Source organism: Cornus florida, unplaced genomic scaffold, assembly GCF_030987335.1.
Source record: "Cornus florida cultivar Cherokee Brave unplaced genomic scaffold, ASM3098733v1 CherokeeBrave_3.0.0_Hap2_Chr09, whole genome shotgun sequence".
Lineage (NCBI taxonomy): Eukaryota > Viridiplantae > Streptophyta > Magnoliopsida > Cornales > Cornaceae > Cornus > Cornus florida.
The window spans coordinates 79,646,377-79,663,278 of NW_026775579.1; the positions used below are offsets into that span (position 1 = coordinate 79,646,377).

The following is a 16,902-nucleotide window of genomic DNA, read 5'->3' on the forward strand; positions in this document are numbered from 1 at the left end:
ATAATACTATCCCCCACCAAACCCGTCGAACTCTACGGTGTATAGCACTACCCGTACCGCGTCCACTCTCACTCTTAACTCCCCCACTCACCATGGATTCCAAATCCGGCCACCACTTACTGCTTTCAGCACTCACACTCTTCCTCTCAATCTCTCTCCCCTCAGCAACAGACACCTCACCAATCACTCGCTTCCAACAATACCTCCGAATCAACACAGCCCACCCAAACCCTGACTACACCTCCGCAATCGCCTTTCTCAAAACCCTAGCTCACTCCATCGGCCTCCAAACCCTAACCCTCCAGATCACCCCAACCAAGCCCCTCCTCCTCCTTACCTGGCCCGGCTCAAACCCTACCCTTCCCTCAATCCTCCTCAATTCCCACCTCGACTCCGTACCCGCCGAACCCTCCAAGTGGACCCACGATCCCTTCGCCGCCGTCCGCTCCGACGACGGCAAGATATTCGCCCGCGGAGCCCAGGACGACAAGTGTATTGCCCTCCAGTACCTCGAAGCCATCAAAACCCTTAAAAATGAGCTCAATTTCGTACCCACTCGAACGGTGCACGTATCGTATGTGCCTGATGAGGAAATTGGTGGGGGTGATGGGATGGCGAAGTTCGTGAAGTCGAAGGAGTTTGGGAAATTGAATGTAGGGTTTGTGCTGGATGAGGGTCAGGCTTCCACCAACGATGAATTTAGGGTTTTTTATGCTGACCGGTCGCCGTGGAATTTGGTTATTAGGGCTTTGGGGATGCCGGGACACGGTTCGAGGTTATTTGATAACAGTGCTATGGAGAATTTGATGAAGAGCATTGAGATTATGACTAAGTTTAGGGGGACTCAATTTGATGTGGTTAAAGCTGGATTAGCTGCCAATTCGGAAGTTATTTCGGTTAATCCTGTGTATCTAAAAGCTGGAATTCCGACCCCCACTGTGAGTTATATACACACATTCATAAATTTGTATATACTGCTTGTAAAATCAGAAAGAAGATAACTTTATGAGGCAACAATTGAATTGAAAGCAAAGGACTAGTGGCATATTTGGATATTTCTTTGTTCCTATATTGATATTGGAAACTTGGAATAGCTAACTTAACAATCTCTAAGAAAGATAAATTATAATTTGAAATAATGTGTAGAGTGCTTGGAGAAAGATCAATGATGATAAAAGAGGCACCTAGAGGAGGAAAAATATGGGAAAAAAAAAAAAAAAAAAAATTCAAGGAAACATCTTTTAGTATCTTTAGTAGAAGAGAAGAGGATGCGAGTGAATATACTTTGGAGAAATCCTAAATTCGTCTATTTTATATCCTAGAGGTTGGAGAGATTCATGAAAGCACAGGAAAATGCATTATTAACTAATGCATATCCCGCCTATTCGGGTGTTGGGTCCACATGTTCACGCTTGCTTGAAAGTCTAAATTTTTACCATTACACCAAGCATTTACACAGAAAAATAATGAGAAATCCAGAAGAGCCAAGACCAAAAGACGAGAAGTTTAAAGTAAAAGTAAAAAATGCCCTTGAAGGTAGGCCAAATTTGGAGGGGTATGTTTGGAAAGGAAAGCTGTAAAATACTTAATCACTTTTTTTTCTTCTTTTTTTCGGAAGTTAAAATACTTGAGCACTTTGGTGCTTATATATATTGTAGATGTGTGCACGCATATATTTATATTGCTTTTGATATCTATAATGCAAAATATGGAAGTTGGTTTATTTTAATCCCTGGGACTCATTAGTTGATTTTTTACAGGGATTTGTGATGAATATGCAACCCTCTGAGGCGGAAGCTGGGTTTAACATTCGAATGCCCCCAATGACCGACCCAGATCTTCTGAGGAAGAGAATCGCGGACGAATGGGCACCAGTTACTAGGAACATGACATATGAGGTGAATTATGGAAGCTCTGCATCTTCTTTGATTCAGTTTCATTTATAATAAATATACTATGTTTGGTGCTTGGATGTCCCACAGAAATGGTTGTACATTGTGTTTTAAATGGTGTTTAAATGGTTCACTCATTCTTCTATTTAGTTATTTGAACAGAGGGGCATAATGAATTTGAGAAAAAGTTCCTTGGTATCTTTTTTAAGAATTGGGTTTCTCATTATGTGTCATTACCATTTTACGTCGAATTCTTTGTAAAGCATAATAAATTAATTCAATTTTCACTTGGTGAGAAAATTAGAGTCAACTTAGATGGTTTGGACACATACATCGAAGACCTAGCGACAAGCCAGTCAAACAAGGAAGACTAGTTGTCAAGGTAAGAGAAAGAGAGGACGAAAAATAACGTGGGATGGGGTTATTAAAAATTATTTTAAAAAGTTAAAGGCGAAATGGCATTTAATAGAAAAGATTGGAGATGGAGAATTCATGTGGCCGACCCCATTCATATGGGAGCAAGGCAAGTAGGTTGATGATTATGAGGATTGCTATTATTATTACTTGTGATCTTAACAGAAGAATGTATTGTATATCATTTTGATATTGAAATTTTGGAAGTCAGCTTAGATTATTTCCCCAAGTGTATAATTAAATTTTTGATCAAGTGTTCATGTCACTTTAAAGAGTGATTCTGTTTATGAAGCAAATTTTGTGTATTCTCCATTGAGTTCGATTAATCAAACTGGTCAGATAACAAGTGATAAGTCCTATTTGTACATTGAATTCAATTGGTACAAAAGTTGCATTAAATAAGAAATGTCAATGAAATAAAGTTGAGCTGAACCAACCATGGTTGGACATAGATGTCAAATACCTTTTCAATGAAATCTTTCTGTAAGGACATTTTCCTATTAGTTTCTATGAAGTAACGAAGGTTCATGTGGGCTACACTGTCATTTTGTATGACATTACAGTATCTAATATGGAGTAAGTGATAGCAAAGTCTGAATTATTGACATGTTGAATTGTTTTATTTTCCCAGTGCTGTAGAGTTTCTTGATCATCATTAGTGCAGAGCTCTTTTTTTTTGGCTCTATGAATAATCTATTTTTGGAATTGGTTTCGGAAGGAGCTGTACTCATAGATGGAACAAACCCCAAACCCCCCCCCCCCCCCCCCCCCCCCCCCCCCCACCCAACACCACAAACACCCAACACTGTACCTTTAATATTGGGGGCTGTAATGATATGTTATATATATCTTCTCTCCCTCTTCCTCCCCCTCCGTTCACGGAGAGAGAGAGAGCGCCCGGTACCTATGTAGTTTGGGCCTAAATTGTAGGCCATACAATAGTGCGAAAAGGTTTATGCTTTTATCATGTACAGATCAAACTTCTTGTTATTTACTGTGTTTCTATTCCTTTCTGTGTCCACCACTCCCCCGCCCCCCCCTCCTGAAAATATTTGTAATGTTAAAAAAAAAAAAAAAAGACGTTATATTTGTATTTTTCTATTAATTTATCTGTTTATTTGTTTAAGTTGTTCTTTCATTGGATATTATGGATTTCACCATTCCTTAATGCTAGATTTGAAGGATCATTTGGAGGCTCAACTTCTGTTTTCCTGGCTACTAAACGGCAAATAGTTTCTGTTTTATAATTTATAATATGACAGATAAGGGAGATAGGACCGCTAAGGGACAATATGGGACGCCCTTTAATGACAGCCACCAATGAATCCAACCCCTGGTGGTCTCTTTTCAACCAAGCTATCACAGCAGCTGGTGGGAAACTTGCAAAGCCTGAAATCTTGGCTTCAACTACAGATGCTCGGTTCATGAGACAGATGGGAATTCCGACTCTTGGTTTCTCCCCGATGAAAAACACTCCCATCTTACTTCATGACCATAATGAGGTCTGAAAAGTTGGCTGATTTTTCATTATATCTGTTATACAGACATGCTTTAATTACTGATTTTTTTTTTTTTTTTTTTTCGATTTGTCCTGTTCTGCAGTTTCTGAAGGATACTGTGTACTTGGAGGGAATTAAGATATATGAGTCCATAATCAAGATTTTCAGTTCCTTTGAGGGAGCTTCTCTTTAGATCGGTAGTCGATGGGGAAAGTACGAGATTCAACATGATAATGGTCTTATGCCGGTATGATCTTTCATGCATGGTCGACCAGTTTCTCATTTTTTGTGTTACCGTGTCCTGTTTTGATTGCTGTAAAGATATTGCAATAATATTGCCTTTTAAGGAACTTGTAAATGTCCATTTGACTTGTCATTTTGCACTCTCATTCGTTGTCAGCATAGATCTTTTGTGAATTCATTCTAAATTGATATTTTTGTCAGGCTTTATTGTTAAATGTCTAATTACTATTGATAATATGTAATGAAAAATCATGATTTGTTTTGTATCTTCTTCAGATCTTAAAGTTTCAAATTAATAATAAGTATTTGACTAAATTGGTAATCAACTACATAGTTTCATATCAAGAATGCAACTTAAATTTAGTACGACAATAGATGAGGAGGCAGACTATTCAAAATGCGGTCTGGGAAAAATTAAAAAAACTCCTCTTTACTCAACAGATATATTTCATATAAAACTTTTATCTAGTATAAAATAAACTTGTGCAAGTGTTAAGTCAACTGGTGCTATCGAGTGACATCTTTTCCCACTATTCAGAAGACATGGATAATTTCCCAAGCTTTAGGATATGGAGCTTTGATATAAATCTTATTTTATCAGGTATGGGCTGAATCCAGTTGGCTTGGAGAGACAATGGGGTATGTGGAACTAGTAAATGTGTTAATATAATTCATCAGCCTATCCCTTCCTATATGGCTATATAATATTGTGAAAGGATCAGGATTTATATTGGATGTGGTTAGCTTTATAAAAATATACAGGATATCTATCCTTAACACCAAAATAGAGGGGAGAAAAACCTTGACAATATACTTGATCTAAAACGATTATGGATGTTGTATCTCTAGGCTACCAGTTTCTTACTATTTATTGGACATAAGAACTACTATCAATTTGATTTTGGTCTCAGCATGTCTACAGTCTACAAATGTATGTCCATAGTTGAAATCTATGTAACATGGACTAAGATGTGTCTGTCCGGTGTTGATAGGTGTCTAAGTGGCGGATCTATATATGTAATCCCAAAACCCTAGGATGACAAGTTAAATATTCATCTGAGTTAGTATTTTTCTTTTATTGTTTAATAGTAAATAATACTTTTACTCGTTTTGAAGTAAAATGAACTTAGAAGAATTTATACCTTGTTTTGAAGTAAAATGAACATAATAAAAGAATTTTTGTATAATTGTATAATAAATTTGAATTATATAACATGCTTGCTAGGTATATGTCCGATCATACATTTTGGATACATATCACACATTAATGTCTACGCGTCTTGTGTTTGACAAGAATATGCCATGTGCTTTTTAAGAGTTGATGTAACATAGATAGTAAGTAGTCTTTGATTTTTTAAATTTGAATACCTTGACAAATTCATTATTTTTATTTTCTTAATCTCACTACCTCGCTCACATATTGCCATGTGTATGAGCTGCATCTTAGCAACAGAGAAGGTCGTTTACTGATTGTTTACGACACAGCGCTACCATTTTGTGAATGGGAATATTGCAGTCAATGAACCTCAAATAGAATTGTCGATAAACTAGTTTATTTTGTGTGCTTAACAGATGGATGCCTCTGTGCTGCAACCCACCCCCCTCCCCTGCGAAAGGGGTTTACTGATTGTCTACCGCTTTACAATTTTGTATGGGACTATTGTAGTCTATCAAACTTTAACATAGTTGCTATTGATGTGACCTACTTGACTGATGATTGAATTTATCAAATAGGCTGAAATGGGGGGCTGAGAGGGAGTTAAACTACCCCCAACCCAACACCCACCCACCCCTACACCAACTCCTCTTTTTTAACCCCTGCAAGTCTCACGAGGACGGTGCGGCCGGTGCCTCAATCGAAAGGCTAACAGGGCGCGGGCTAAGTGACTTCTTCTTCTATAAAATGTGGTTTTTAGGGAATCACAATATGATTGTTGACATTGCAAGGGTGCCTCGGGTCACATTATCCACAGAGGGTTTCCTTTGATTATGACATATTTGGCATGCTTTTCGAAACATGCACTTGTTGATTCTTTGGGATTGCAGACTTGTGGCCATGCACAATAGCACTTGGAGCAAATAATGTATGAAATACAGTTATGAATAGGCCTCGTATACACTTGTGGAGCAAAAATATATAATGCCTTGTGTCTTCTACCATATAACATATCTCCAATGACCTTGGCAGGACCATTGTGCTCTAAAGAGCATTGATTTTTACAGTGAGGAAATGAAGAGAGACCTTTGGGGTCCTATTCTCTAACCGGGAGGGTGTGTCATAAGTTGCACAAAAGGTGAACAAAATTAGACCCCTTACCAGTCTATTTGCAATATCTTTCTATGATTTTCTTGTGCTTGTCTACAGATTCACTACCATAATTATTGAAGAATTCTTGTCATTTCATGATTGTGAAAAGCTCTTCCAGATACCGCCTCATGGAGGTTAGTTTCAAAATTTTAATGCATTTTTGAGTCAACAAGTTCGTCTCAAGATTATGTTGTCTGCACAAAAGCAACTACAGAGTATTGTTCATATCATTATTGGGGATATGGTTGTCGATACCATGAACCTATTTTCTTAAAAAAATAAATAAATAAACCTATTTCCTGAGACTCTCTTTCTTGGATGCTTCTTAGGCCATGCCTTTGAGATTGTGTGCTTGATAGACCTAACCCACATGGATGTTGCCTCTCTATCTTCCATCACATTTCAAGATTCAAAGCCTCCATTGCACTTTGGCCCATCCTCCCAATCCAGTCCCATGCATTTTCTTCAACAGATTGGCCCTACCTAGCTGGCTTGAAACCCACCTTTTAATTCGGATTACATTATTGCAATGTTGCTTTCATTAATATGATTGGTACGGAAGGTCATGGGTTTAGTACATATTCATATGTTATAGCATAACAGATCTTCATCTATTATAATGAAAATTTTGTGGGGACTAGCTAAAGGAAGAAGCATCAAAGTTGAGTTTGACATTTATTACTAGTGTGTTATTTATGTATAGAATGAGTCGGGACTTGGTGCAATGGTCAGGTTGTTCCATTATGATATTGAGGTCAGATAAAAAAATTTTGACAAGCTCATTGGGTCTATATTTTTCAGGATATTGGCCTAATATTAAATAAAATGAAGGGATATAAAACCATTACTCAAATGTAAATGTGGTTTGTGTTAAAAATTAATGCTATCAAAAGAGTCTTCTCACGAGTCATGACAAGAGTTATGAGTTCTATTTGTTGACCATTGGTATAAAATTAGTGCAATATATTCCAGTGTTTGCATAAGATTAATTGATTTTAAACAAAAACATGGAAAACTCAAAAAGAGTAGTATTTGAAATTGTTCTCTCTTTAGAAAGAAATGAATATCTAGCTTTTTTATTTTTTATTATGAGAATAGAAAAACTATTTAAATAAATTTATACCATAAAGGCCCAACCTTTTCATAATTCATTTTTGGCTTATCAACAATTCGACTTGGTTGAGCATTGAACGTTTTGGAGTTCCAAGGACGTTGAGCCCTTGGCAGAAGGTTTTAACAAAAAACGTAATACTTTTGAGAGAGCTCCTTCATGAGAATAGTCACGACCTCTCCATGTTAAATTGAAATTCAAATGCATTGAGGTTGCGTTCAGCTGGATGGAATCGGAATTGGTAGAATTAGAGAAAAACAACTTAAAATTTTGAACTAATTTTTTTTTTTTTCAATTGTTACTATAAAACTCTAATTTCGTATAGTCGAATATACCTTAATAATTTTAGCACTCATGGAAATGACACAGTCTGCGAGGTTTCAACCTAGGCATTGAAAATAGGTATATTCATGAAATTTCCTTCAAGCTTCCAGGAAAGAAAGCTCTTCGTTACATTCAAATAATAAAATGACGTCTGACATTTCGTAGATAAACAAATACTAGGAGTGTGGTCTCAACATGTGAGAAAGTCTTTAAAATATAAGTTTCTTAAAAGAATCATTTTGTCAGCCACCTGATGCACCAACAAAACAGTGTGTTATTAGATTAATCCATTGCACTTTCTTTAATCAAGACAGTGATTACTTGCAATGTGATGTTTTATCTGTGTTCCCATTTGGTCTACAGGAGGAAGGGGAGAGGAGAGAAAAGAGCTTGTACGGATTAACGACACGATTCTCATCATGCACGTTTATGATTCGTTGAGATTAATGCAATTATTCGAAGAATCTTGTTTCACTATTGTTTTTCTCTTCCTTGGTAAGAAATTCGTGTTCATATGCTCCTTGAATACTGGAACCCTCACCTGTCATTTCGAGAGAAGTTGACAAGTAGAGAAGAGACCTCCACTACATCTATTTTTGCATTTGTGTGATTGTACCAAAGTTTATACTATATGGCTCTTTGCTCATTTGTGCATGATAATGAAATGAAATGATAAACATTATTGTACTGAAATGAAAATGAGACCCTAGCCCTTACTCAACCTCTCATTTTTGGCTCTGAAATGACAAATGCTGGATGTGATTTGTACCGAACCCCTTTGGTCATTTATACATAATGATAAGACATTATTGTACTGTAATGAAAATGAGACCCTAGCTCATATTGGATGCTCTGTAATGACATTGATGGATATAATTGTACTGGACCATCATCCCGATTTCTTATCCTCTTGCAACTATAGAGAATAAGAGTGGATCCCTTCCTATCTTGTGCTGTATTAAAACACGCAAATGTCTCATTTTGATGCATCAAACGACAGAGGATTCCCTTTCAGCGGGAGGAAATCCGGGTTGCTAGAGCACACTTCATAATCATAATTGAAGATTGCCAATGTGACTCACACAAAGTCACATACTCCATTATAGTACAATATATGTCTCTCTAGATAGATTTGTAATAACACAACAGTTCACTCTTTGAGACCTAATATTCTCGTTTGCTTGCTTTTCATGGATTTATACATGTTCTTCTATTTTTGACCATGAAGACCAATATTATTTGTCATGACTCAGTCTCGTGAAAATATTACTACATCCGTCTCAAAAAAATTGTTTTTAATGGAGAAGTTCAATTTGTAAGAGTACGGTCCTCTAAAAGTGAAACTTTTTATAAGACGGAAGGAATATCTACAACCCATAATTTATTTATTTTTTATTTTTAAATTACATCTACGTAATTAAAAGACTTCCAAATAAACAATTCTACCAAGGACGTGAAATCAGTCGACATGATGTGTTGTACTACCCTATTGGATAGGTGAAATCAATTAATTAACACAAAAATACGATCACCTAAAAGTAGACCGAGTGTGAATGAGTATTGTGACATGTAATGTGAAAGCGTGGCCCACATGGGAAAGGTAGATTTATCCCAAAAAGAGGTACTAAATGTGTGCTGGCATTTTCTAAACTAAATTAAAGTGGGTACTAGTCAAATCTTGATTGTGCCGTACCAAATGAGAGAATCACCTTGAATTCCTCAAAAAAAAAAAAAAAAAAAAAAAAAAAAAAAAAAACTTTTTAGAGATAGAGAGAGAAAGTGATCAAAAGTCAAGTTACGCAGCGTCAGCCTTACCCATGCACAGACCTTGATAGAATACGACTTTTAGAGAGAGGAGAGATAAAAAGGACCCATAACGCGGTTTTAGAGTTGCAAGCCAGAGAAGCACCAGCTGTGTTGTTTGCATAAGCAATGTCACTGTTTCATTGCGCGTCTTTAATTACTACTACTGCTGTTTTATTTGTTTTTATTTTTTGTTTTGTGTTTCTGTTTTATTACACTACTACTCACACACTCAAAGCCCACGCATGGAGAAGCATCTTTCTCTCTCCTCACTGCAAATCCTGGAAGCTGCTTAGTTATGTTTTTCTCTCTCTAACATCCATTATTGTATTAATTAGAATATTTAGATACAAGATTTGCTTATACCCAAAATTTAAATGAAAGATACGTTTTACATATAAAATTAAGTGAAACCCACGTGGCCAAATGACCATTTTCCCCCTCATTAACACATATATAATTTAATTTATCCCTCCTAAATAGAGGTATTTATTATGGAGACCTCAAATGCAGTGACTTGTTTTGACAAATTTACATGAAATATGAGTTTATATATATAATTAAGTGAAACCCATGTGGCCAAATGACGGTTTCGCCCTAAATTGGAGTATTTATTATGGAGAAGTCACTTTCTGTGCCTCAAATGCAGTGACTTGTATTGAAAGTCAAAAGTTTAAAAACAATTAAAGGGCATTTAGTTTGTTGAGACTCGAGAGAGGTTTCCTAGAAGGTCAGTCTACTGTGTATACACATATGGTTCCAGGCTGCCAAAAATCATTGCCTTTGAAGTCACAGTGTTGGCTTACTATGAAGCTGTTGTTTTGCAAATCAGAGAAAAGGTCCACATTTACGTGTAAATTCAAATATTAGAGAGGGAAAATACAAATTACTATAACTTCTATATATTTCCAGAACCTTTTCGTTTTTGCCAGCTTCTTTATCACATTCTACGCGTTGCCAAGCTAATTGTGACTATTTTATCCTTTATTTGAACAAATTAAGGTTTGTGTGCATGAAAAACCCGGACATAGATAGCACACATACTTACCCTTGTACACGTAATGAAATATTTTGACTCGATTGATAAATTTTTGAATCGAGTCTTACTAAAATGGAGATTTGAATTTAAATAATATATGTGATTTGCAGTAATTGTGTACATCTGAAAATCGCATAATAATTGGAGAGTCTAAAATGATCAATTTGTAGAAACTAGTTTAGGTTGAATAAATAAATATTAATTGAAACACAAACTATGTACATTTACAATGAAGGGCAAATTGGTCAGAATAAGAAAATATATATATGGTGACAGATGTTTTCCTATAAAATTGAATTAAAAAAACTGGAAAACATCTGTCACCCATTCCATATTACACATAGAACCTTACTCTACTTTGACTAGAGGTAGCTGCTAACCAAGTCATTAAAAGCCCAAACCCCCATCTATAAATACCAACCTTTCTCTCCTTCACAATCACTTCCCATTCTATTCTCATCTCCCCATTCAAAAACAACAAATCAAGAAACAAACCACACAGTCACACAGTGCATTCAAAAATGGTGAAGGCTGAGCAGAACAAGATCCAATCAGAGCCGTCCAAAGCAATGCCATCATCGTCGTCGTCGTCGTCGTCATCAAGCAAGAAGAAGTTCAAGGGAGTGAGGATGAGAAGTTGGGGTTCATGGGTGTCTGAGATAAGAGCGCCAAACCAGAAAACAAGAATATGGTTGGGCTCTTACTCGACTCCTGAGGCTGCCGCCAGAGCCTACGATGCTGCTCTCTTGTGCCTCAAAGGCTCCTCCGCCAATCTCAACTTCCCAATCTCATCCTCACAACAACACCACCACCACATTCCCGATCATCATACCATCATGTCCCCCAAGTCCATCCAAAGAATTGCAGCTGCAGCAGCAGCCAATGCCGCCGCCACCCCACCACCACCACCGCTTCCGCCGCCGCGTTCAACATCCTCATCATCATCCATGTCGTCCTCACTGTCTGATCATCATGTTGATCAGGATGACGTACTGTCACTAGTTTCATCATCTCCTGATCATCATGATGAGCTGATGTCGGTGATCGCGCCGTGGTACAGCTTTGATTATTCTCCGAAGTACACTGACATGATCAATGGCGCGTTTTTCGATCCACCGAAGATTGACGATCTCTATGAAGAAAGCGATATTCGACTTTGGAGCTTCTGCTGATCAAATTATTCAAACCAACCCAATTCGAAATTGTTGATTAATCTGTTTATTTTTTTATTCAATCAGATGATCTTCAAATTTAATTATATTTGAAGACATTACTGACAGTGCATGTTAGGAAAATGAATTTCAGTAGAGTGAGACATTTTTTTTTGGACTATATGTACAATGTCATTCATGGACTTCCAATGTAATAAGAGGAAAACTTTTTTAATTCCATCACTGTGAGTTTGGTTTGCTTTGGGAATTCTAATCCAAGCCCTCCACAGAAATAGAAGAAATTAACATTTCTCATTGAATTGCCTCATTATAAAGATGATATATGATATATGTGGAAAAATATATCATATATTTTTCCACACACACATATATATATATATATGTGGAAATTTGATGCTGTTGAAAGTGTTTTATTTATTTATTTTTTTTTATTTTTTTCGCTTTGTTTGTTCTATGCTTTTGTGGGCCATTCGGAGCATCTAATTGGACACTGTCACGTGAAGAAATTAATAGATGTAGCTGTAACAACTTTTGGTTATGTTATTTTCTTATATAAAATGGAATTTGAACTCACTGTTTTTTTTCTTCTTCTTCTTCAGTAAGTAATGTGAACAAACCTTTTCCATAACGTTACAAAGTGGGGCTTGGGGGGTGAGTTTGTACTTTTTTCTGTAATGTTTGCAAGGTTTTATTCATCATCATGTGAGGTTGGTGAATTGAAGGGCTGAAGGAACTTTCATAGTTCAAACATTAAAGCTATTAAATAATCATACCTATCCTATATAGGGGTGTACAAAAAACCGGTCAAATTGAAAATTCAAACCGGATCAAACCAGACCAGGCAGTTTGGTTTGATTTGTTAATGGTTTGATTTTGTTACGGTTTTAAATTTGTGAAACTGTAAAGATACTGCAGTTTGGTCATGGCTTGAGATTTTTTAGGATCGAACTAGGCCAAACCGAACCGTTATGTTATGTTATGTTATATATATATATATATATATAAAATTATATTGTATATATAGTATAATCCTACAATCCAAATCACGTAGAAGTTTGTAGCAACTATTAGTCCTATGGTCCATTCTTCATTCTCTTTGGTCTAATATATTTATTAGATGATTTTTATTTTTTTATAGTACCTAAATTTTGAATTGTGGCCGATTGTTTATTGTTAAATTAGTAATTCTAAATGTATTAGGTCATTAGTAATTCTCAATTTATTCACTTCAGTTTCAAAAGTGATAGAAAATAATGAATTAAAAATTTTAAACATATTAATAATTCTGAATATGTTGGTAGCTTAGTTTATTGTTGTGCATGTGGATTTTTAAATATGAATACTTCCGTAGCCAAAAAAAAAAAAAGAACTGTGGAACCGAATCGAACCAAATTGGTTTTTCACGATTTGGTTTGGTTCTTTTGATCAAATGGTTCTGTTTGGTTCCAAATTTTTTGAATCCGTTAGAATTTGTTTGATTCCAAAAAATTCTTAAAGCAGTCTAAATCGAATCGTGTGCACCCCTCCCTATCTTCTAATTTATTTGCACTGAAAAAAGAAAAAAAAAAATGGTGTGTAATAGTCGCTACATTAGCTTCTGTCTAGATTGATCTAATCTGTTTTTCAATAATTCTAACAAAAACAACTAGGATTGTCGAGAAGGGCTGAAAGATATTTATCAATCTTTTTCATTTTCCTCTTTGATAGTAAAAGGTTGGGCCAAAATAGATATATTGTGAAATCGAATCCTGTGCACCCCTCCCTATCTTTTAATTTATTTACAAAAAAATAAAAAATAAAAATAAAAAAAGGGTGTGTAATAGTCGCTACATTAGCTTCTGTCTAGATTGATCTAATCTGCTTTTCAATAATTCGAACAAAAACAACTAGGATTGTCAAGAAGGGCTGAAAGATATTTATCAATCTTTTTCATTTTCCTCTTTGATAGTAAAAGGTTGGGCCAAAATAGATATCTTGTGAAATAGTGACATGTTGCACTGTGACCCGATTTTGATATGTTTTGTTTTGCGGGTCATGGACAAGAGATATATATAATCCTAATTTTAATTCAATATATGTGTGCTAGGATTTGTGATGACGCGTGAGAACGCTGAAAGCCGAATAAAGAGAAAAAAAATCGAGATTAAGAACTTAAGAATTTATAATCTCAATTTGAAAAATCTTTGCCGACTATTTTTTTATTATTATTTTTTATTGTGAATGTAGGTTATAAGTTGAACAACGTAAATTTTTTATTTTGTTTAATCTTACATGATTTTATATTTTTATCATTTTATGTTTTAGGTCATTTTTTTTATTGTGTTTTGTCTTTATGGTGTTTTTCGTTACATGTCTAACCAATTATATATATAGTGCTAGGTTTCCAATTTAGTGCTTGAAAACTAAAAGGTGCCTTCCAAGTCCTAAAAAACTCATTTAAGTCGCCTCTCAATGTTACGCTTAAAGGAACAAAACATTTGCTTAAAATCAATTCACCTGTTTCTGTTTTCATTGTGTTGAGAGGTGGTTTACAAACAAAGTAAACTCTACTTTTATAAGTGTATATAATATACACATATATGTGTGTGTGTGTGTGTGTCTATATATATATATATATGCACATGAACTGTCCTAGTGGGCAATGCACTGATAGTGCATGGTTCCATGCTCAATTGTCTCGATTTACATTGTATTTAGCTGGCCAATTCTCTGTGGGTCATGCTACTAACCTTTGGAATTAATGCAGGTGTTCTTAATAGGCCCCCCCACCTAAGTACTGGGCCCTTCCACCTTGTTTATACATGAACTTGGTACTGGGCTTTGGCACATGATCCTCTTGTCTGCAGTATTTCTATTTTCAACACGTCATGTGAAGCATTAATCTTGTCACAATCATACCACTACAAATGAAGAACTTACAATTGTTTCGCAACCGCTTTTGTTTTATATTTTTATTTTTATATCTGAAGTAAAAATAGTATTTTTATTTTAAAAGTGTGTTTTATATTATTTCGAAACTTATTTGCTAACTTAAATTTGTTGTAAGATTTTTAAAAATAAAACATATAAAAATCTGTTTGATAAAAAAATAAAAAAAAAATGTTACAAATTTAAAAAATTAAATGATTAGTTAAAAATGCCGTATTAGAATTTTTTTTTTAGTAAACAATGTTTTTGCTACAGTGCGAAAGTAAGCATTCATTTTATGTTTCTTATTTTGGTCTTTTTTTCAAAAGTGTTTTAGTACTATTCAAATGATAACAAATCTTACCAAATATGTTTCGAACTTTGCTACAGTATTGACAAAAGCAAAAGAAAGAAAAAAACGAAATAGAAACAATTATCAAACCGGCCATTAGAGCATCTCCAATGGTAAAAGCTATTTTCAGGTGCCAAATCTATATTTTGACCAATGTTACAGTGCTAAAATGCTACATTTTAGCAATTTTGCTCGGTCCATTTCATACAAAATGCTATTTTTTTAATACAATCATCATTTTTTTTCAATTATCATTCTCACCATTCATATTTGCATCAGTAATATTAATATTATGCACATTTCAAGTCAAGTTGTAGACATTGAAAGCAAACTAAAATTAAACCTAATTAAAAAGAAACAAAAATTTAAAATATCTGGTCAAAAAAGGACCAATATATATACATATATATATATATATATGTATAAATTTATATATTTGATTCTATTGTTATATAATTTTTTTTTTCTTTTTTGAAAATTCATATTATATATATATATATATATATATATATATATATATATATATATATTTAGGGCAAATCATTTCAGCCTCCCCAATTGCCTCCATCTCTATTCTCGTTCTCAACTCTGAACTCCCCCTTTCTCTCTATCTCTCTCTCTCTCTACAACTACAAACTAGAAAATCTACAAGAATCAGAAGTTGAAAACCCATAGATTTCAGTTTATCTATCTTTCTGCAAGAATCAAAAGATCAAAACCCATATCGGCATATCATTTCAGATTGTTCAAAAACCCATATCTTTTAGTTTACATCGCCTGCTGTTCCAGTTCGGGTTCGCCGTTCGCAAGCTTCAGCCGCTCTCTCAACTCTTAAGCTTGCCCTCTCTCTGCAACTGCTAAATTGTATGTATTTTGTTTTAATTTTTTTTCTATCTCTCTCTCTCTCTCTCTCTACAACGGCTAAATTGTATGTATTTTGTTTTGTTTTAATTTTTTTCCTATCTATCTCTCTCTCCAACTGCTAAATTGTATGTATTTTGTTTTAATTTTTTTTCTTTCTAAATCAACAAATCAAGGTCTGTAATTCTTGTTTTGCTTGAAATTGTGTGTGTGTGTGTGTGTGTGTGTGTGTGTGTGTTGGGAGGGGGGGGAGGGGATGGGGGGAGATTTTCAAATTTTGAGAGGCCAAATGAAAGGCCATTGGAGACCCTTTTTTTCACCATCTCTCAAATTATAGGTTTGAGAGCCCAAAATAGAAGAGCATTGGAGATGCTCTTAGGGAGTCAGAATGGTCTAATATTTGTTGATGTGAGAGTTGTGATTCAAAGTAAATTCAACTAGGTGGATGATGATATTAAATGACATTATCATATTTTACTCATGTAAAAAAGTTGAGTGTGTTCAACTTTCGTATTACTTATTATACTTTTCCTGTAAAAATGTTTTGAATTGGATTTAAGCTGTTCATTAATTTATTTCATTTGCAAAATGTTTTCAAAGAATGAAAGTTATCTTATTTATGTAGTGAAAATTTGACAACCCCGCTTAACCTATGTTTGGTACCTCACAAGGCGTTATTGATGTAGTAATGAAAAAAACAACTTTTAGTTGTTGTACAAACTTGAAATTTTAAAAATTACTTATACGGAGTATTTTTAAGTAGAATCATATAAGTATACATCATAAACATTTTCTAATAAAAACATGTAACAAGAATAACACAAAGTGGATAGTTTAATGATAAATATTTCGCCTCACATCCTAAAAGTAAGAGAGTTTGAGTTTCATTGAAACCGCATTGAGAGAAAAAAATTAATGCCAAACAAAGGACTATGTATGCCGGTGGTGGTGGTGGTGTTGGTGGTGGATAATGGAGT

General features: G+C 34.9%; 2 protein-coding genes across 3 annotated transcripts; both read left to right on the forward strand.

The window, feature by feature from the left end:
- LOC132274551 (uncharacterized) lies at window positions 1-8,446 on the forward strand. 2 transcript variants are annotated; one of them, XR_009470461.1, is made up of 6 exons: window positions 1-938; window positions 1,761-1,898; window positions 3,569-3,808; window positions 3,909-4,052; window positions 6,237-6,490; window positions 8,155-8,446. XR_009470461.1 is itself a non-coding variant. In XM_059775859.1 (4 exons), exons 1-4 carry the CDS (start codon window positions 93-95, stop codon window positions 3,996-3,998), a joined length of 1,314 nt encoding a protein of 437 aa, XP_059631842.1. In that variant the 5' UTR covers window positions 2-92; the 3' UTR covers window positions 3,999-4,181. The 2 variants fall into 2 exon arrangements, 1 of the variants encoding a protein (XP_059631842.1); XM_059775859.1 differs by lacking the exons at window positions 6,237-6,490; window positions 8,155-8,446 and having other exon boundaries at window positions 2-938; window positions 3,909-4,181.
- Window positions 8,447-10,975: 2,529 nt separating this feature from the next.
- On the forward strand, window positions 10,976-12,022 carry LOC132273370 (ethylene-responsive transcription factor ERF014-like). Its single transcript, XM_059774331.1, has one exon. It carries the CDS (start codon window positions 11,155-11,157, stop codon window positions 11,803-11,805), a length of 651 nt encoding a protein of 216 aa, XP_059630314.1. The 5' UTR covers window positions 10,976-11,154; the 3' UTR covers window positions 11,806-12,022.
- Window positions 12,023-16,902: the final 4,880 nt, after the last annotated feature.